The sequence below is a fragment of the Plenodomus lingam genome (assembly GCF_022343315.1).
Source record: "Plenodomus lingam strain CAN1 chromosome Unknown contig_14, whole genome shotgun sequence".
Taxonomy (NCBI): domain Eukaryota; kingdom Fungi; phylum Ascomycota; class Dothideomycetes; order Pleosporales; family Leptosphaeriaceae; genus Plenodomus; species Plenodomus lingam.
This window is the reverse complement of record NW_027093932.1, coordinates 2200374-2221164: the sequence shown is the minus strand read 5'-3', so window position 1 is coordinate 2221164 and position 20791 is coordinate 2200374. Positions and strand designations below refer to the sequence as shown.

The 20791-nt window shown below is 52.6% G+C and overlaps 8 protein-coding genes across 8 annotated transcripts; 3 read left to right on the top strand and 5 right to left on the bottom strand.

Annotated features, from left to right (window-relative positions):
• Nucleotides 1-410: 410 nt before the first annotated feature.
• IAQ61_002778 (uncharacterized protein) lies at nucleotides 411-2010 on the bottom strand (the record flags this gene model as incomplete). Its single annotated transcript, XM_003843440.2, has 2 exons — nucleotides 1123-2010; nucleotides 411-1069 (listed from the first exon to the last, which is right to left on the bottom strand). Exons 1-2 carry the CDS (start codon nucleotides 1262-1264, stop codon nucleotides 411-413), a joined length of 801 nt encoding a protein of 266 aa, XP_003843488.1. The 5' UTR covers nucleotides 1265-2010.
• Nucleotides 2011-3837: 1827 nt separating this feature from the next.
• On the bottom strand, nucleotides 3838-9399 carry IAQ61_002777 (uncharacterized protein). The gene is made up of 3 exons (XM_003843442.2): nucleotides 7337-9399; nucleotides 5705-7279; nucleotides 3838-5651 (listed from the first exon to the last, which is right to left on the bottom strand). The coding sequence occupies exons 1-3, from the start codon at nucleotides 8395-8397 to the stop codon at nucleotides 4811-4813; spliced, it is 3477 nt and encodes a 1158-aa protein (XP_003843490.1). The 5' UTR covers nucleotides 8398-9399; the 3' UTR covers nucleotides 3838-4810.
• Nucleotides 9400-10915: 1516 nt separating this feature from the next.
• On the bottom strand, nucleotides 10916-11742 carry IAQ61_002776 (uncharacterized protein). The gene is made up of 3 exons (XM_003843444.2): nucleotides 11539-11742; nucleotides 11404-11488; nucleotides 10916-11348 (listed from the first exon to the last, which is right to left on the bottom strand). The coding sequence occupies exons 1-3, from the start codon at nucleotides 11563-11565 to the stop codon at nucleotides 11071-11073; spliced, it is 390 nt and encodes a 129-aa protein (XP_003843492.1). The 5' UTR covers nucleotides 11566-11742; the 3' UTR covers nucleotides 10916-11070.
• A 200-nt stretch (nucleotides 11743-11942) lies between these two features.
• On the top strand, nucleotides 11943-13049 carry IAQ61_002775 (uncharacterized protein; the record flags this gene model as incomplete). Its single annotated transcript, XM_003843445.1, has 1 exon — nucleotides 11943-13049. One exon carries the CDS (start codon nucleotides 11943-11945, stop codon nucleotides 13047-13049), a length of 1107 nt encoding a protein of 368 aa, XP_003843493.1.
• Nucleotides 13050-13088: 39 nt separating this feature from the next.
• IAQ61_002774 (uncharacterized protein) lies at nucleotides 13089-15159 on the top strand (the record flags this gene model as incomplete). The annotated part of the gene is made up of 3 exons (XM_066095692.1): nucleotides 13089-13812; nucleotides 13886-14946; nucleotides 15056-15159. The coding sequence occupies exons 2-3, from the start codon at nucleotides 14397-14399 to the stop codon at nucleotides 15157-15159; spliced, it is 654 nt and encodes a 217-aa protein (XP_065954528.1). The 5' UTR covers nucleotides 13089-13812; nucleotides 13886-14396.
• A 113-nt stretch (nucleotides 15160-15272) lies between these two features.
• Nucleotides 15273-15783, top strand: IAQ61_002773 (uncharacterized protein; the record flags this gene model as incomplete). The annotated part of the gene is made up of 2 exons (XM_066095691.1): nucleotides 15273-15335; nucleotides 15469-15783. The coding sequence occupies 2 exons, from the start codon at nucleotides 15273-15275 to the stop codon at nucleotides 15781-15783; spliced, it is 378 nt and encodes a 125-aa protein (XP_065954527.1).
• A 46-nt stretch (nucleotides 15784-15829) lies between these two features.
• Nucleotides 15830-16015, bottom strand: IAQ61_002772 (uncharacterized protein; the record flags this gene model as incomplete). The annotated part of the gene is made up of 1 exon (XM_066095690.1): nucleotides 15830-16015. The coding sequence occupies one exon, from the start codon at nucleotides 16013-16015 to the stop codon at nucleotides 15830-15832; it is 186 nt and encodes a 61-aa protein (XP_065954526.1).
• A 77-nt stretch (nucleotides 16016-16092) lies between these two features.
• Nucleotides 16093-20028, bottom strand: IAQ61_002771 (uncharacterized protein; the record flags this gene model as incomplete). The annotated part of the gene is made up of 2 exons (XM_003843447.2): nucleotides 16093-16803; nucleotides 16887-20028. The coding sequence occupies 2 exons, from the start codon at nucleotides 20026-20028 to the stop codon at nucleotides 16712-16714; spliced, it is 3234 nt and encodes a 1077-aa protein (XP_003843495.1). The 3' UTR covers nucleotides 16093-16711.
• Nucleotides 20029-20791: the final 763 nt, after the last annotated feature.

Sequence of the window (20791 nt, the reverse complement as noted above, 5' to 3'; positions counted from 1 at the left end):
CCCTCATCTTCCCGCGTACGCAAAGCTCTCATAAGATGCCAGAACTTCCAATTTCTTGATCTAAAGCCTCAATCTCTTTCTATTCAACAATGCCACAGAATCTCCGGATGAAATTAATCCACGATATTAGGCAGTCCATTGGACTGACTACCATCAAATTGGGCCGAAGATTGTGTTGAGCATTGCCGAAAAGATCGATCAGGCTGAATGGGATAGCGACGCATTGATTCTCACAATGCATACCATCAAATTACTCGAGTTCCATCAAAGTTATGATCAATCGAAAGGTATGACAGTACAGCTGTTTTCTACAACTATATACATGAATCAAGTGCGTATAGTTCCACGGAAGAACCTATGGCAACGCTTAATATATAAACCACTACAGCTTCCCGCTCAATTTTTCAAATCTAAATGCAAGATCCGTCAATAGTCTCAGTAGCGTTCTTGACGTATCCCTTCAAGAAACCGCCACCACCACACTGCAGCCCCTTGACGAAAGCCTTGGCCACAACATCTGCACCTTTAGGAGAAGTGTGAGTGTGGTCTTTCGGAAACAGAGCATCCGTCTTCTCCTTCCCGAGCTCCTTGAAGATGGCGGCAGTGTACGCACTGTGGTTCACATACATGGCATTCGGGCCCAGGGCCTTGGCCACATCCCTCGAGTACTCAACGAAGCGCCCACCATCAGTGTAGCTGAACGTGCCGCCCTCCCAAGGATTGTTAGGGGTGGGGCTGGATATGATGACCTTTGCGCCCTTTTTGATGAGGTCCTTGCCAGCTTCAGTGAGGTAGTAGCTGTATGTGTGTACTGTGATGTTCTTGCCACCGGAGGTGACTTTACAGACCTCGGATCCCCTACCAGGGCATACAGTGCGACCGTTGTCTTTGGGTGATAGACTGCCACCGTCGTTGTGACCGAATTCCATGATGACGATGTCACCGGGCTGGACGAGGTTGGCGATATCGTCGAAGCGACCTTCGACTGTGTAGGAGCGCGAGCTGCGTCCACCCATGGCTTTGTTCACAACCGGGACAGAGAGTGAGTACGGGAGGTATACACCCCATCCTGTATAGAGTATTAGTCATGCTGCCAGACGAGTTTATAGCATGAGATCGTACCAGTAATTGCACCGCTGCCTTTCGCCATTGTCGAATCTCCCGCTGTGTACACCTTGAGCCCACTCTTGGAGACATGCGAAGGGGCACTGAGAGCAGTTCCCGTAAACGCCAAGAGCGAGAGGATGCTCGTTGAGGAAAGCATTTTGCAGAGATTATTGTCCTTGCTCTTGCTAAGCCAGTTGAGTGCTTGGAGAATGCTAAGGAAAAGACTTGGGGACCATGTTTATATACACACACCGTCCGACGTAACATGTGAACGCATAACAATTCATCCCATCCAATACAGAAAGTCGGAAACCCCCCCTGATAATTTTACTTGCTGCTCCCTGAACACGCGATGACCCGGGGTACCACCGCTATATTTTTTCCGCGGACATCAACGTGGTAAGCGGTCACAGTGGACACAAAGTTTCCCGCCATGGCCTGTTTAAAACGAGAAATATAGTACCCCAGATTAATACCAGCCGTGTGTGTTGCGGGGTGCACTCTGATAGGACGGCATTGTTGATGCCGAGACCGACACTCAAGCTGCAACATTGACGCGATTGTGGAGTTGAGATGGTGTTTCGCGGATCTGCAAGGGCTTGCGGGGTATCGCGTACCGAAACCAGGAAGCATTGTCGTTTTGGGCAGTGCGTAAAGCTTGACTGGCGATGCTGACTTACGTGTAGCTTCCGCTCGTGCGGTGTTGATGTTCTGGAAAGAGGATGTGGTGGTGTAACCTTCCAGATGTTGCGCGAGATCGCCGGGGTTATCATGATCACGAGTACCCATCCATTGTATGGTACGTATGCTTTCATAACAGCCACGGCGTATTTACTTCCGGAGCGCTTCGTTGTCAATGTTGACTCTAGGGTATCCTGTAATACAACCCAAACCGCCCACTCCCGCCCGGTCCAAAATGGGTCGACAAGGTACATCAGGCTTTAGGCTAGCAATCCTAGGCCATGTCTCGTCGTCCACGCAAGATAATTCACTGACCAGAAGTGTTAAAAGTGGGTATTGTCATCTTGACCGTGACTTGCAATCAACCTCGGTGGCTCAGGTAGGTAGTCTGCATTTTGCATTCGGCCACTTGTAGTCAAAATGGAGTAGAGGTCTATTTATAATACTTCAGCTACAATTTTACTATGGCCGAATACCTATAACACTTGAGCTACAATCTTACTTTGACCGAATACCTCCAATACCTGCACTTGAACTCGTACGAAGTTGAGCATGTCCCCCGTTCGACTTGCCATTCCGAGGTCTCGCTGCAGTCGCACACAGCAGACTGCCCCTCATACATAACCGTTATGCAGGCCTACTTCGATGTTTTTGAAGTTGTCTTGTTCTCTTTACAGACACTACACTGCAATACAAGTAGCAACAAAACCCCCATTCTCTTCGTCATCAGTTAACTACCAACTAAGAAGGGCTAGTGCTCGGCGGCACAATTTGAACGATACCATCCCAACACCGAGTTGTGCCTAGATGATCAGAACGGGGAAACTATCAGCCTCAATTCGGACGCTAGAAAGCGGACGCTAGAAAGAAGAATGACGATAATAGAGCCTCATCTCGCCATCGGTTTCAATCCTCCAGACCGAGATCTCAGCTCCTGCTATGTATAAGGTAGCAGTCAGATTCAGAGGCATATCAATAGCCATCCTCAGAGACGCTCGTGGACATGCAGCCCTACATCCCTACACTGCCTAACATGAAACATATCTCGCCAACTACCGACTTCCATCTCACCCAGCTATATGTCTAATACAAAGAGTACGATGCAAAACTATACAACAGTTAGCGCTCATCACGGCCGTAAGACAGGTACCTATAATACCTAGCGCTTGGTAAGACTCCCCAAATAGATCGTCGACCACCCAAGATCGACAAAGACGATCACGTACCTAGATAGTACGGTAGTATACACGCCAGCTATTATATACCTGAATCTATATGTAGGTCCATGTATCTACACACCACCCATCAACAAACACACACTCACCGTCAATAAGCACACCAAAACCTCCACCCAGATCCCAAACCCTCCTCCTTTCAAATCCTCAATCCATCGCAAAGATCTCCTTCCTACGGCAGGTAAGACTTGGCAAAGCTTGTCTCGCTCGTAAGCCAAAAAGCCAATCTCGCATCTCTCCATCCGTAATATTCCTAACTACTCGTTACGCCGATCCCGCGGCACCCACACAAATGCCAGATGCACTGCAGAGGGTACCTACATACATACATGTTACTGTACCACACCAATCCATACAAAGGTTCCCACGCTCCCGCCCCATGGGCCTAGACTCCGTGGTAGAAGTCGCAATCTATCCGCGACATCGGTTGCGCGCCACACATCATTTGCTTTGGTAATCATATTCCTGGTAGCTTACCCGCAGTACAGTATCTATATAGTAATTCGGTACTACGTACGTCTGTGTCCGGGATGCCCTACCACGGACCCCTCGGCAGATGTAAAACGTGCTGCTTGCGTGCGCGCTGGAGTGAATGTGGGAGATGACGGGGCACGGTAGGTATCTACTGTTGGGTTGAAACGCCGTTTCTGCGGAGTAGCATGGTGCACCGTTGGCTTGGCTTATATGGTAACGACTAGAGATCGTGGAGATGTTGTGCTGACATTTGTTGAAATGTGTTCAAGTTACCACACTACAAAAACGCATGCTGTTCATCCACCACACCCTCCCTCCTACATCTCAACCACCCTCCATGCTCGCGCAACCCAATACATACCACCATTCCCCAAGTCCTCAGCGCCTCCATATCTGTGCCAGCCGCAACATGGCTACTGTCTTTCCTTCTTACCCGACTTCACCTTTTTTCCAGGCACGGGTGAGGCTTGGTGGGGGGAAAGGGGGTTGCGTTGCCAGAGGGGGGACTAAAATGAGGCGCGTGCGTGGTGAAAGGGTGTGTTACAAGATGAAGGGATCGTATGGTGCTGTGTTGATATACTGTTTTGAAGGGTTTGGCAAAGCCTCATTTCCGTACACACACATACATGCATGCTTGCATGTATACAACAACAATGCACACTGCACACGCTGACCATGCAAAACAAGCGGATCAATCCTACTTTGGGCTGTTGCATGTTGCCATAATACATCTATGTATCCCCAAACGCCCCGACCATGTATGCTTTGCTTCACCTTGACCGCACTCTTCCCTTCCCCCTGCTGTCCAAATCACCTCCCATCTCGCTTCTTCCCCATGCTGCTTCCTAGGTGGTAAACAATAACCCCTCTATCGCACCCTCAGATTCCCAACGCCCGCACAAGAAAAGAACGCAGATAAGAAAAGAATCTCCGTCCCTGGAGATGCCAAATAGCCCCATGCAAAAAAGAAGCGCACTGCCATGCATGCATGCAAGATAATGTAAGCAACAGAAGAGAAAATAGTCGAACAAAAGTGAAGGGACAGGGACAACTCAGAAAATAAGATAAAAAGGATCGACAAGTAGGAGAGGGGGTCCTCGAAAAAAAAAACGCCACCAGGGAAAGGCCGATTGTTGGTTAAGCTGGCCTTCCGTATGCAATCGTAAATGTGAATGTATGCGCTTGTTTGTTTTGTGCTGACGAGCTGTTTGCAGGCTTTCGAATTCGAACCTGTGGATAATGAGGGTGATGGGTGTGAATGCCGTGGTTCGGATACGCTGAGGAATCTGTGTGTTTATGTGTGGGGATCGAGCTCAGCCTGGTCGTCTGAAAGCTTCGACATTGAGTGAGGGTGTTTCCACTTGACGATTCGTTGGTACACCTTCATTCTTCCGCCTGTCAAAGAAGTTCTGACATTCGTGACTAACGAAAGTCCATTCTGCAAGCGCACGTCCAGCGTAGGTGCTTGATGTTATTGCGGTGCCGGTCGGCTGGACGCTGCTTACAGGGTCCATGTTGATCGCTCGGTGTTGGAGGAGGGTCTGAGCGGGTTGCGGCAGACGAGGAGGCTGAAGGCGCATGTTCTGATAAGTACCGAAGCGCTTGTCCACCCATTCGAGGGAAAAGCGGAAGCTGTAGGAGCGATGCGTCAGAGGAGGCGGCGCAGACGGTTCCGGGGAAGACTGTTTACTCGAGCCGGCATCATTTGACGTCCTGCCTCCATTGGTCTTCAGGTTCTCCTTCTCTTTGATGCTCGGGCTAGGGCTCTTCGCCTTCGCGGCCTTGCTTGAGCCTCCCCCTATAAGACTGCGGAAGAGACCCCACTTGCCCCTCCCTGGTTCCTCGTCCGGAAAATCATTGGAATCGATTGACATTGCTGATGTTGGTCGAAGTTCGGTTTCTGGACTTGTACTAACAGGAATCGGCAGTTTTGCTTGATGAGGATTCTGCACAACACCGTCGAATGAGAGAAAGGGGCCATTGCAAGCAGTGACAGGGCTATCATTACGTATGATGAGAAATCGTCGGCCCGGCGCAGGGTTACACGCCTGTGTTGATGGGAATGCAGTGTCCTTCTTCTCAGCCTCCTCTTGAAGCCACAAATAGTGTGACCATACAGTGCGTAGACGGTCGCTCAACGCTCGCTTGATCTCCCTACTATGCGTTAGTATAGTGGTCAACATTTCACCTCGGTCCATTGTACGAACACTTCGACATCGGTCTCCTCTCCATCAAAACGTGCGACTCGCCAACATAGGAGGCGCATAAAGTAGGAGCGCACCATCGGACACCAGTGGTTGAATCGGCTCTCAAAGAAGTCTGGCTCCAGCAAAAAATCGAGGCATAAGCTTGCTTTGCGCCGTTCATCCATAACCAGTGTGGGCCAGATGCTGAATAGAAAAGAATACAACTTGATCTCGGTGCCAGTGTTATGACTTGAAGCCATCGCTTTGCACACGGAAAGCCAGAAGTCCCAGTTCAAGACTGAGTGGTGGTCGCTATCGTGTTGTTCGTAACGGACCATGATGACAAACGCCTCTTCTAGAAAATCGCACAGTGTATAACAAGCATTACTGTCGTATATGGTAATTTTGCGGGCCTGGGCCTGGAGTAAACGAGCGAAACTTTCGGCAAACATCCGTCGAGCAGTGTGGAGATGTACGTTTCGCTCGGATAGGAAATCGCGAATAAGCATGATCAGTCGATTCTCCTGCATCTGCCTCGTAGCATTTGCAGGTGGGAGGGACATTGCTGTCACCGACGCGTCTGGCTCTAGGACATCGTCAAATGTAATGGGAGCGGCCGTTGCGTTTGCTTGTGAAGGCTCCTCTGGTTGTGGTGGTGCTGCATGCCTATTGATCGTCGCATCTAGATTTACGAGAATTTGCGCGTGAACCATAAGCAATCCAGGCACACATATCCGCTCTGCGTTGCTCGGCTCCACGGGCAGGAATTCGGTAACGAGGATGTGGTAATGCTTGACAAAAACATAAAAGAGGTCGCTCTCTGCTCCAGACCAGCGCTTGGTCCAAAGTCCGTACCAGTCAAGGTTGGCCACAGCCAAAGGGGGAGAGACAGGTTTCCGTAGCAAGCGCACCGTTTTCGCGAGAGAGGAGAATTTGAGCGAGTGGAGACCGGGTGGAAAAGCGGCTGCCACAGACTCGGATAGATCGTCGAGTTTGTCGAGTTTCGACACGCCCGATTCCTTCAAGACGCGCTTCATCATATCTAACGATGGGTTCCACAGTCGTACGAGAGTGTCGGCGATTCCAGGACAGAAGCAAAAGACGTAGGCGCATGTCTTGCCGCAGAAGGTTACGAGACTAGCAGCCGCATTTCTAAGAGACATCTTCTCGACCACGAAGGCCATTTGTGAAAGCAGGTTTTGTGTGAAGATGTTTCGAACATTGTGGTACACAGAATCGGCGAGGAAGTCGGAAGAGCTTGAGGCACTGGAAGTGTTCGTGGTTGTAGAAGGGGTCGCTACTCGGTCTGCAAGGGCACAATACGGAGATGGCCACAGTCTCCACTCGGATCTTTCCATGATGCCAACGATGCCTTCGAGTATGGCGGGACGATCTGTGCCTGACATGGACTGGCCATTACGACCTGCCACAAGTTCCAGCAGGCCTGTCCACCATCCGTTCAAGATGTTTGCTCGTCGGTCCAGGTCTTCTGGTCGTAGCTTGTGGTTCGAGGGATGAGAGGCGTATTGGCGCAGGAAAGGGAGCAGGGCGGTTCGAACGACGTTGGCTTTGAGGGCGCTAGATTTTGACTGAAACCTTGTCCTGTGTTAGCTATGCATGTAGGATATGGTGCTGGACGAATGGACTTCTTACTTGCGGAGGTCTGCATCGAGCGTCCGGAACGCCGTCCAGAGCTCATCCTTCTTGCGGGGCTCCGTCTTTGCGCCCTTGAGCTTCTCGGCTGATATATTGCGTGGTAGCGGCGGAGCGTTAGTCGGGCTGAGGGGCGTATGCGGCTGCGAGTAGTGAGGGAGCTTTTCGGTGGAGAAAGACTTGGGCACGGTGGGCGACGAGCTTGTGGTTGCATTGAAGAGGCCGCTGAGCCGTTTGTTCTTCTTGCTAAGAGGCACAGGCTGCTGTAGGTCTTGCGGGGACGAGTCCCTTACCTCGGACTCTTCCGGAATGCTGATGGTGTTGGTTGGCCGCTGGCGTTTGAGCGCTTCTGTGGCCGGGGAGCTGTCAGTGGCCTTGTCCGCGTCCCTGTTGGCGTCGGCGTCGTCGCTGGTGGTGCTAGTGGTGCTGTTTTTGGTGCTGGTGCTGGTGTTGGTACTGATGTTGGTACTGGTGTTGCCACTGCTGCTGCTGTCGTGCTTCTTCTGTGCGGCCTTGCCCCTCGTCGGCGAAGATGACTGCGGCTGCTGCGAAACGACCCACGACTTCCTCCGCAGCTTGGTCAGGGATCGGACGGGCGAGCCTGTGGGCGCTTCGGCCTGCTGCTTAGCCATCTCGGTGCGCCCGCGGTCGGGCATGGGTTCCGCGGAGGCATCTCTGCTCTTGCTGGAAAAGGGGCGGAAGCGCGATGACTTGCGCTGCACCGTGGGCTTCAGGCTGGGCCGCATCTGCACAGCGGCTGCTTCTGGAGCCTCTTCTGGAGCCTCTTCTGACGACGGACTCGATCCGCCCGAGGAACTCTCCGACGTGCGTTCGCCATGGCCCGTCTTGTTGTCATTGTCCTCCCCATTCAGGTCTGTGGTGTCGGTGTCAATGTCCTTGACACGGGGGAAGTACGTGTACGAGGCCGCCTTGGGCAGCTGGGCGCGTTCAGGTTCGCGTGGGGGCGGCAGGCCAACTTCAGACACTGCTCGATTGCGACCGCGAATGGCATTTGCCAGGGAGAATTGACCGCGTGGGGCTGCAGCAACGGCGACAGGCATGTCGAGGATGTGCCTCTATGACGGGAGGAGAGTCAATGGACGGATACGGAAGAGAAGGCGAAGCAGATTGCGTATGCCCCAGAAGCCGACTTTTGGTCTATGCCCGGTGTCCTTTACCGGCTCATAGCGTTCCTGGAAAGAGAGGGGAGAAGAAGGAAGGGTTGAGAGCAAGTCCAGCTGGTAGAATACAGCTACCTTGGGCGTTGGTCCAAGACGGTTGCTCTACTAGAGTAGGCGGGCCGTTGAAGCGCAGGCTGTGAATGCTCCTAGCGCAGGCTCAAAGGCTGGGGCTCTAGCAGGCCAAAGACGTCACCTCTCTCCTCCCACACCGGTCGGACACGGGCGGATTGGGGAGGGCGAAGGGTTGGGGGAGGGGGGAGCGGGCTGCGAAAACGAGATGCAACAGGACAGGGCAAAAGGGTTCACAGTAGCGACCGACAGAGATTCAGATGGCTTGGACAGTCCACGATTTTTCAGCCCTCACCGACGCGCTGTTGGGAGAGGGGGGAGGAGAGCGAAGGGCAGTTCAAACGATGGCCTTTGACGGCTGCAGAGGCGCATCAGAGAGCAGGCTAGCAGGGATGATGAGAAGGTGGCATTTCGCGTCCCGCAGATCTCGTCGGAGTGATGTCTAATATTAAAACCGGGCATGTTGGAGCCCCGTTGTTTAATTCGCCTGCCTATCATGTATGTCCTCGTTCATGGACGCGTATTTGCCTCCCCCAGCCTGCCAGGCACTTACTTGGTTGTCTGCAACTCTCTTTTTGTCACCGCAAACATGTCAGAAGCTGTGGCTGTGTGTGTGTGGTGTACCGGTATGTATGCTGGCCTGCTGTGGTGTACTGTGTCGGTATAGAATAGAGCATGTGTCTGTTTCTGTGTCTGTGTCTGTCTGAGCGTGCGTGTGTGTTGTATGTGTGTGTGTGTGTGCCATAGTATGTATGTGTGCGTGCGTATCTGTCTGTCTGTCTGTCTGTGTGTCTGTCTGTCTGTCTGTCTGTCTGTCTGTCTGTCTGTCTGTCTGTCTGTCTGTCTGTCTGTCTGTCTGTCTGTCTGTCTGTCTGTCTGTCTGTCTGTCCAGTGCCAGTGTCGCGGCCGCCTATTTTGCATCGCTGCAGCAGTTGCTTATTAGGTACATTATGCCCAGGACACAAGTGTGACCCCCCCCTCAATATGTAGCCATGGCCATGGCCAGTGCCAGTCCAGTCTTGCCTGCACGTAGCGTGCGTGCGCGACATCTTGATTCCACCCCAGAAAATACTGCAATCTCCCGATGACTTCCCGGTCGTTAGCAGCGAGTAACATATGGATCGTTTGATTTCATTTTCCAGGCCAAGGACGACTCCACCTTGTCACGGCGCCTACCGCCTACTGGCCACCGTCTATTGTCCACTGTCCACTGTCCGCTGTCCACTGTGTATCGCAAGAGGCGTACTTAGTAGACAGGACGATAGAAAGCCGAAGCCGTACCGAATGTCGTTGTGGTCGCATGTAGTGTTTTCTTTTTCTTTTTTTTTCTCCTTCTTCTTTTCTTCGATGCGACTACTACTGTACAAAACACCAGCTGAGCAGTGGGCTCACGGACACAATAGGTACCTACCAAGATGCACTAATCAAGCCGTTCGGTGTGCGTGAGCCGTCTTCCGCTCCGTTTTTCAGCCTCGTCCTTCTTGCGGCTGAGCCTGCAGAACGCCAGTCAGCGACAACCAACCGCGCATGGTTTCAGACCCACGCCGCCTTGAGTTTCCTCGGCCTTGCGCAGATAACGAGCTTCAGCAGGTGGGGGCCGTATGGAGCTGAGGTCCGCATATGCCACAACCCACCGCCGAACTGTGCTCAGTCTCCTGATTTCCCTCCAGAAGTTACCGAAGACATCGTCGTCGATGATGGAATGAATATGCCATTACCTACCTAGTCTCGGCAGCATCGGATGGCTTTTGCTCTGACAGTGCTGAGAGTGGAGTAGAGTAGGTAAGGAGAAACCAAGGGCCAATTCGAAAAGGCCCATGAGCTTGACAATGGCATTCATTCGTTGTTTGGGTCCATGACACACTGATTACCGTCTTGTCCCTCTTCATCGGTTGCGCGCACTCTATATGGCATCATGTATGCGTCGTATGTACCTGGTTCTCTGGGTAGGTAGAGTGTAAAGAATGCAAGTAGACAAAGGGTGCAGCCTGCAGCGGTGCATTGAATGATTGGCATTGTCCACGCGGCTGTTGCCATCCGGACGAGAATCAGAGAGCTGCATCGATAATGCATCGCCTGCCTTATCAACGCAGCCAGCAGCCATGCGTACGTATACCGTACTCCCAGCCCAAGCCGTCCTCACTTGTCGTGGATCCGATCAACTGCATATTCAAAACATGACATTGTAGAGTAGTGCGACGCTCACTCTTGGTTACGTCTGTGTCGTGTCCTTTCCATCTAACAAAGATGATTCCCGAATGCTACTGTGTGCGTTGCTATGAAATGCATGTAGATGGCTGGTCGTTGTTTTCTCAATCAAGCCGCCCACGGCCACACCCTATGAGGGCCGTGCCTCAATATCACGTGATTTGTATTCCATGGGGATATACCGGAGATGCATGATTGCTTTATTGCCCCGTACTATTGACACAATGGCTAGTCTTTTGGTACAAATGCTCCCTCATATGGACAATGCTTCTTCCTCTAGTGCGTGGCACCGGGCGTGGTGATGCTCTCGTCCTCCTCCTCGAACCAGTCCTCCGACGGCAGCACAGCGCCGTCCTCGCTCGAAGATGCACCTTCAACCTCCACCGCCTGCGTCTCATACGCCTTCAACTCGTTGGCAATGTCCGTCTCTTCGGGGGAAGCGGGGGCCTTGGGCATGGTAAAGGTCTGGACGTGGCCCTCTGCGTCTGTGGGCTTGACTTGCGGGACCTTGTAGTTCCTGAGCTCGCGGAGGTAGAGGTCCTGCACCAGGTCGGCTGTACCAATTGGGTCAGTACTGGCCAGGTGCGAGCGCATGGGGGATGAAGTCACCTGAGCGAACGGCCGAGGGGGTGATGAAGGTGCGGCGGGCGACGTAGCATGGCTGCTGGCGGGCGGCGCGTACGAGCGCCTGGCGCTGCTTTGGGGTCAGTGGCATGCCATGGGAAATGGGTGAGAGGAGCGTACCGAGGCCCTGATGGATTGCGCAATCATGGTGTTGATGTCTTGAGATGTGGGAGCTGTCAATGGGAGGCTTCGGGATCAAAGGTTCGGTTGATCCATTGACAAAAACCACAGCTCGAGCCGCGGACGAAAGCGGTTGGCGCCATCACTCCTCTTGGCGGTCGCCGCCTGGGGGCCGCGCCTAAGGTTTCCCATCCTCCTCCTCAGCACTTGTTCCCTCTTACTTACCTCTCCCCCCCCCCTCCTCCCCACCCCTCTGCCATTTCTCGTCCTCGACACTACACTCGACTGCGCCCGCCTACCAAACGGACACGGTCGCGCTCGAGTTTTCTAGACGCACGCCTGCATATAGCAAACCATATAGAGAATATAGAACAACCCTTTGCCTCCCCAAAACTGACTCCATCATGTCTTACGCTCCAGACGGCCGCCTGCTCTCGCCTGGAGAGGTGTACGAGGAGGCACCTGCCCCCGTCGTTGACGAGGAGTGGCAGGAAAACCTAAATGTCCACCTCATCTGCCCAGACTGCCAGGAGTCGCCCCCAAACCTCGTCGAAGAGTTCAGCGCCGGTGACACCATCTGCGGCTCCTGCGGCCGCGTTCTCGCTGACAGGATCATCGACACTCGCTCCGAGTGGCGTACCTTCTCAAACGACGACCAGGGCAACGATGACCCCTCTCGTATCGGTGACGCTGCCAACCCGCTGCTCCACGGCTCCCAGCTGGCCACCGAGATTGGCTTTGGAGACGGTGGCCTGCGAGTGCGAGAGTTGTCGCGCGCACACAATAAGTCGAACCATGACAAGGCCAATAAGGCACTGCAGGCCGCCTATGGCCAGATCAGTACCCTGTGCGACTCCCAAAACATCAATAAGACTACGGCAGAGACAGCCAAATACCTCTTCAAGATGACGGATGATGTCAAGCTCTTCAAGGGCAAGTCGCAGGACGCCATCATTGCCGGCTGCATCTTCATTGCCTGTCGCCAGCATCGCCAACAGCGCAGCTTCCGCGAGATTTTCAAGATGACCAACGTATCTAAGAAGGAGGTGGGTCGCACATTCAAGGCCCTCGAGGCCTATCTACAAAAGACTCAAAAGGAAAAGACGGGTCCCACAGTTGCAGGGAACGGAGCGGTCATGGATACGACCAATCTTCTCTCCACCGACGAGAACAGGAGCACCAGCGCTGCCATGCTCATGCCTCGCGCCTGTGCCAAACTTGGCCTTGGCACCAATGTCCAGATCGTCGCCGAGCAGTGTGCTGAAGTCGTATCACGCGAAGGCATTGCAGCTGGACGCTCGCCGCTCTCCATCGCCGGTGCCTGTCTTTATCTCGTATCGCACATCATGGGCCATCCAAAGACACCAAAGGAGATTGGTGCTGCTGTCGAAGTCAGCGACGGTACGATTCGAACGGCGTACAAGCTCATGTTTACTGCCCAAGACAAGATCATCCAGCAAGACTGGGTCGAAAAAAAGGGCGCTGACCGCACAAAGCTTCCCACTGCTTAGGGTCGCAGATATAGACCAAATGTGTCATAAATGGGGCGTTTCAAGGAGGGGGGTGGGGTGGGGGGTTTCAGATTGAACTCTGCATGGCATCCAAGGGCGTTGGCATCATCTTTCATTATTCCCTTTCTATTTTGCAAGCATGCATGGCGTTACGGTAGTGGGCGAGCAGTCTTCAGTCACGCAAAATTGGTCTAATCTCATTTGGGGACCTGGATTTTATATACCCTGGTAGTTCTGCACACGAATATGATGTTGGTCGTTGCGATGAACCTCACCCAGTTGTTGCTTCGTGGTGATAGTAAAGAGAACCTACTACCGCGACTTCCTCGATGAATTGGAAGTCGTGGACTCTTGCTCGTGTCGTGGAGGAAGCGGCGGCCCTGCCCATCCATGATGCCTACAGCTCATTTTTCCCGACTATGCACTTCACTTCTGTCTAGTTTTTCACCCCCAACCACCCAATTCACTTCCGTCTAGTTTTTCACTCCCAACCACAAAACACTCAAGCGTACAACAGAGCAGGTGTCTGGATTTCCATTTTCGGACAAGGCCTGCATGAATCACACAAAGACAATGTTCTCGAGACCAACAAGAACGACGCGTACCACAGTTTATGGCATGGGTTGAGCTTCTAGAGTACGGCTAGCCCAGATTTACACTTAGCTGGATAGCCATGGTGTTCCTGTATACACATGTGTCTGCCCTACCAGCCGACTTAGCTGCAGTGCGGCTGGAAGCTCGGTACTGCTCTACCGTTGAAAAAGTAAGACTAATGCAAGCATACCCGCACAGAATGCTGTGGCATCCTTTTACAATTTGTTAACTTGGAATTCTAGATTCCTGTTCTACAATTTCCTCTTGCAATATCAGGTCGTACGCGTAAACCAGTTCTCAACAAATTAGCACACCTACTGCTATGATCCGTCACCGCAAAGTCGATAAATCCAGAACTACATACTTTCCCTTATTGCCCATGGATGGTCAGACTACTGTTTTCCCCTAAGACGCATGAACCATGACGCATGCTTACGAGGATAAATCAACAACCACACACTGATAACATGAACAATACTTTTACCAGTATGCGTATACTACAGTCTTGCTTGGGACAGAATTGTTGAGGGTGGGGACTAATTAGATGCTACTACACGACCGAACCATGGAGACTGATGGCATGCGAGACCTATAACTTACAGACTTTCCTCTTTCTCTTTTTGTCTTTCATTTCAAACACACCTTCTCCTTGTTGCCCTTGTAAGTGGGTACCACGATCGTTTTGTCTGATATCTTAAAAAACACACTCCTTTTTCATTTTTCCAACTATCATCAGCAAGCCGTCTTTCAAAGATGCCTTCCCTGCTGCTATTGCTCCTTCTCGCTGCCAGCCTGACAGCCACCGCACGGGCTGCTAACATCATCAAATTCATCAACCACTGCACCTACCCCATATACTTCTTCGAGGTTGGAAACGGTTTCGCTGGTGAAGACCACCAGGCTGTTACCGTGCCGAGTGGCGGATTCGTAATCCACCAGCTGCTAAACACCGACGGCGCGCAGGGTGGCATGTCCATCAAAGTCCGCGACGTCCCCGAGTACCGAGTGGCTCCAGCCGGGATTCTGCAAGCAGAGTACAATCTCCATTCTTCTGCTACGGGGACGCTGTGGTACGATCTCAGTCTGGTTGATTGTGACAAAGGTGCCGAGGCGACCAGTCCTCGCTTCTGCCCCCTTATCCAAGGGGGAGTGAAGATGTTTGTGCCTGGTCACGAACACAAGGGATGTCGTACGGCATCTTGCGATCATACAGGGTGCAAGAATGCTTACTTGGAGTCTGGACCTAAACCTGGTGACCCCACACTAAGCTGTGATGCTGGTGCGGACATTCACTTTGAGACGTGTAAGTCAAGTCATCTATTATATTATAAGACAACTTCCAAAAGTAGTCACCCTGGGTTTCAAAACTGGCATGTACACCATATTCTGACATTTAAACCAATATCCAACAGGCGTTAATAGCGTTGGTCCAATGACCATTCTTGACAAACCGAATCCAAATCACGGATCAGAGCAAGGCTCTCTTCAAATATCTCCAGATGCCGCTTGTGAGTAATTTCAGTCCGCCCTTGAACCACTCATATTAAGTGGTGAAATGTAAACAGTGGAGTTGCATGATCCCGCATCACTCTGATTGTTTGCCTCGCTCTCAACAATTACCAACGCATCATGGCAGGTGGAGAGAAATCGAAATCTACCTGCGCTGGTAGTGTTTACGGACAATGCTGCTCGGTGAGTCTATTGCCCATTTGGTAAGAGAATACTGCTAACCTGGACCCAAGCAATATGACAATTGTGGCAGCAGTGAGGAGTATTGCGGTGCCGGGTGCAAAAAGGCCTTTGGGACATGCTGGGGGTGACCAAGGCGTGCTCCTATCACGCCTCTGAGAGTGAAGAAGTCACGCCAGGGTGGGATTCTGAATGGTTGACGAGACTTCCGTTGCCCAATGGCCTCCTCGCAAGTTTCCAGGCCTATGAGCACTTCAGCCAGACGCCTGATTGCATGATCCGAGCCTCTCTTTCACAGGTCTCTGTTTCTTCTTCAACGCAACCCCAGCTGGGCTCCGTCAATATGCCTCCCATACCAAGTATCGGTACTCCTGCTACATACTATACTGTACCTTCAGTTCCCAGCAACACAAGGGATTCAAAACATGCGGTCTGCCGAGTCGAAGCATAATGGCACCCCAACAACCAACGAGACACCCTGTTCCAGCCCTGCTATGCTATGCTGTTCGAGTTTCGACGCCAAAGACGCGAAACGGAATCTCTCGCACCTTGGATGGGGTGGTGTGGGAGGTTGGAGTTTGCGCATTATGCTGGATGCTGGGTGCGAGATGTGGGATGTGGGGACATGCACGGAGATACGTGAGGTTATTTCCTTGCTCAGATTGTAGATTACAAATCGCCATTGTGGTAGGTGGTGGGGGAGGGGGAGGTATTCAATAATGTGGCAAAATGTAGGACAGGAAGCAAGATTCACACCAGACAGGACTGAATTCAATTACCCTACCATGACATGCACCAAAAGCAAAAAAAAAACATGTAAACTCTAAACTCTGAACTTCATTTCAAAAACTCAAGCACCACATCGTCACGCCTAATCTCTCACAATAGTGTTGGGATACTTCTCTGTCCTGTCCAGTCATGTTGAAAATTCATTCATCATCTTCATCTTCATCTTCATCTTCATCTCTATCTATCCCTCCCCTCGCCCAGCCAGCCCTCCAGACCCGTAATCCCATCCCAAATGCAAGCTCCCTTTAGCATTTCATAACCCGCCCTTCGCCCCCTTTTCCACCAAAACAATCGTTGAAGATCGTTCCCATGTTGAATAAAAACCCCTTTATATAACCAAAACGACCATGACTAAAAAATATCCTAAGAAATGAAAGAAGAAGAAAACGCCTAAAACACCATCGCTTCAAGGGTGGTAGGGGGAGGGGGCGCCAAGGGTAAAGGGGGTCAAGGATGTCGTAATCGTATTGTTGAAAGTGTCGTCGAAAAAAAGAAAAACTCTTGAATAAACGCAGCCACATGATCTGCCCATTTCAAGTATACAGGAACTTGTTGGGTGTGACGACTGTGTGTCATGTCATTGGGGATTTTCAGGTAGGTGTAGGTGCGGCGGCACCCGTGATGTCGCCTGCGTCTCCGTCGACGGGGGCACAGGTGCAGAAGAGGTTTGTGTCGCCGTATGCTAGAGTGGGGAGTTAGCACATGTACTGATTCAGAGGAAACAAGGGGTCAAGAGAAACAAGAAAGCAAAGTGAAAAAACATACCATCGTCCAAGCGTGCGACACTGGGCCAAAACTTCTTACTCTTCAACCAGGGCAACGGATAGGCCGCCTTCTCCCTCGAATAACTCCTCTGCCACTCACCCAGAATGAGATCCTGCTGTGTATGCGGACTCATCTTGAGCACATTACCCTCGCGCGGCTGCTTGCCCTCCTCGACCTCGCGAATCTCCTGTCGAATCGCAATCAGGGCGTCGCAGAAACGATCCAACTCGGCCTTTGACTCGGACTCGGTCGGCTCAATCATCAGTGTGTTGGCGACAGGCCAGGACATGGTGGGCGAGTGGAAGCCGTAGTCTTGCAGACGCTTAGCCACGTCGATGACTTCGATGCCGCAGGATTCCTTGAAGGGGCGGATGTCTAGAATGAATTCGTGGGCGCAGCGACCTTCAGCATTGGTGTAGAGGATGGGGTAGTGCGGTTTCAAGCGGCTGAGGATGTAGTTTGCGTTGAGGAGGGTGATTTTAGTGGCTTGGGTGAGGCCGACGCTTCCCATCATTTTGATATAGGCCCATGAGATGGGGAGAATGGAGGCGGAGCCCCATGCGGCGCCAGAGACGGGGTGAATGGCTTGCGCTCCGCCTGTTTCACCCCGCAAGTGTCCTGGCAGGAAGGGAGATAGGTGTTCCTTGACGCCGATGGGACCGACGCCTGGCCCGCCTCCTCCGTGGGGGATGCAGAATGTCTTGTGGAGGTTGAGATGGCATACATCGGCACCAATCTCGCCGGGGGAGCAGAGCCCAATCTGCGCATTCATGTTTGCGCCGTCCATGTACACTTGTCCGCCGTGTTTGTGGATCAAGTCACAGGCAGCTTTTACGTTTGGCTCAAAGACGCCAAATGTAGAGGGGTATGTGACCATGAAGGCTCCCAGTTCCTCACTGTGCTTCTCACATTTTGCTTGCAAGTCGGCCATGTCGAGGTTACCGGTCGCAGTGTCGCATTTGATGGGCACAACGCGCATGCCGCACATGGCAGCACTAGCAGGGTTGGTGCCGTGTGCAGATACAGGAATAAGGCAGATGTCGCGCTTCTTGCCCGGCTGCTGTTCGAGGTACTTCCGGATTACACGAAGACCCGTGAACTCGCCTTGAGCGCCGGAGTTGGGCTGGAGGGAGATAGAGTGGAAGCCAGTGATGTCGGCCAGATCGTCTTCGAGCTGCTTGATCATCTCGGTGTAGCCCTTGGCACGATCGAGAGGCAGGAAGGGGTGAAGATTGGATACTGTCTCAAAGGAGACGGGGGCCATTTCTGAAGTGGCGTTCAGCTTCATGGTGCAGGACCCAAGAGGAATCATAGAGTGAACAAGAGACAGGTCTTTGGATGCGAGATGGTTGATATAACGAAGGAGTTCGGTTTCAGAGTGGTGCGAGTTGAAGACGGGATGTGTGAGGAATTCACTCGTGCGCTTAAAAGGCTCTGGGAGCTCAATGTTGACGTCTTCGGTGAAGGACGTGTTGTCTCCGTTGCCAATCTCCCTGAATGGCTGAAGCAGATTGGTGATGGTCGCAGAAGTGGTGGTCTCGTCGACGGAGATGCCAATGTGCTTGTCATCGATTCGCCTGACGAGAATCTGTCGACGTTCGAGATCAGCCATGATGGAGTCTGTCTTGTCCCCTGTCTCAACCACAAAGGTGTCAAACAGAACTGGTGCATTGTCCAACTTCCCGCGCTGTCCAGTCCTGAACCCATTGGCAACAAGCGCCTGTTGTACAAGTCTCGCCTTCGCAAGAACCTGCTTCGCGATCTGCTGAAGTCCATTCGGTCCGTGATAGACGGCATACATGGCACTCATATTTGCCAGCAGCGCCTGTGCCGTACAGATGTTGCTCGTCGCCTTTTCACGACGAATGTGCTGCTCCCTGGTTTGTAGCGCCAGCCTCGCCGCCGGGTTGCCCAACCTATCCTTCGACAGGCCGATCAAGCGTCCGGGAATCTTGCGCTTGTACTTGTCGTCACACGCGAAAAAGGCAGCATGCGGTCCACCAAACCCAAACGGCACACCAAAGCGCTGCGCGTTTCCGAACGCGATATCCGCGCCAAACTCGCCAGGGGGTGTGAGCAGCGTAAGCGCCAGAAGATCTGTCGCCACGCTGAACAACGCACCCGTCTTGTGAACCTTGTCTGCCAAACCGCGGAAGTCGTTGACCCCGCCTTCTGTGTCAGGGTACTGTGCCAGTACACCCACGAGGTCCTGTCCCAGCTCCTCGACCCTCTTACTGTTGTCCTTCAACACATCCGCCACCTCAATCTTGATACCGAAGCCCTCGGCGCGCGAGTACAGCACAGCCAGCGTCTGGGGGTGACAGCGCTCACTGACCAGGAAGGTCTTGTTCTTGCTCTTCTGCTTGCTCAATGGCATCATTCCCATGCTCATTGTCATGGCTTCTGCCGCCGCAGTCGATTCATCCAGCACTGACGCATTCGCAATGCTGAGGCCCGTCAAGTCCGACACCATGGTCTGGAAGTTGAGCAGACTCTCCAGTCTTCCCTGACTGATCTCAGGCTGGTAGGGTGTGTAGCTGGTGTACCACTGAGGGTTCTCGAACACATTTCTCTTGATGACCTCTGGCACTTTGGTGCCATAGTATCCCTGGCCGATTAGACTCTTGCCTGGCTTGTTCTGGTCCATGATCCTCTTCGCATTCTTGAGAAAGACAGATTCAGGCACGCCGTCGCTCTGCCACTTGCCCTTGTGGTGTTGGCTCAGTTTGCCAATCTTGATCTCGCGCGAGGAGAGGATATCGGCGGGAATGACCTGCTTGACAAACTCATCCAGACTGGCGGCGGGTGGGTCCAGTGCCCTCAGCATGGCCGCTGTCGACTCTGCAGAGGGTCCAATGTGTCGTCGGGGAAATGTATCGAGCGCTTCGATCGGTTTCGCAGACGAGAGTTGCTGGGGCGGCGTATCGAAGACATCGTCTGCTGCCTCCACAGCCGCTGCTGCAGCCTGGCTGGCCGGAGTAGCATTCTGCTGGAATGCGCGTTTCTGCAGATGCTGCGCTGATTTGGAGGCAATTGCGCGCGGAGAGCTTCCTGCCAGTTGGGGACGTGAGAGCTGGGCGACGCAGGTGGAGCGGGCGAGTCTGCTGGCCGAACTGGCAGCCCTGAGGCATGCTGTGCGCATTTTGGCTGTGTGAATGAGGGGAAGGAATGTCAAGGGGAGGAGCCCCAGAAAAAGTCTGAAATTCTCTCCCGCAGATGTTCGATTATTCTCTTTGTGGAACAATGGTTTGGGTGGCAATGCAGTGCAGGTCTGTTGCTGCGAGGGAAAGAGCTCGCCACCACCAAGGGAAAGCAGTGGTCGTCTCTGCGGTCTGAGCTAGGTAAACAAGCTTAGAGTGGAGAAAGAAAGGTTGATGAGAAAGAGATGGATGATTGCAAAAAGAAAAGGGAAGAGAAAGTCAAAATCATGCCATGCCGCTAGAAAGTATTGGAGGCAGCGGTGACCGTGCCGACTATGGGAAGATGCAAACGCGTGCTTTCTCTAATGTCATCATGCTCGGTCTCTTTCTCTCTCTCTCTCTCTCTCTCTCTCTCTCTCTCTCTCTCTCTCTCTCTCTCTCTCTCTCTCTCTCTGTGTGTGTGTGTGTCCATGAGCTCTCTCCAACACCAAACAAGGGCCGTTGTTATCCGTCGCGTAAACGGCGGGCAGGCAAGACATCGATAAGGCAATCCCTGTCAGCCCACCGCCCTCGCACCCCACCAAGGCGATAGTTGGTTAGCCCACCAATCCAGCAGTCCAACCAACCACCCAACCTTTTTCCTTGCATAGGTAGGCGTACGCTATACTCACCTACCCCCTACTCCTACCTACCCGCTACCTACTCCACACCACCCGCCTGCATACAAAGGTCACATTGGGTAAAACTAAGCATCCAATCCTGCTA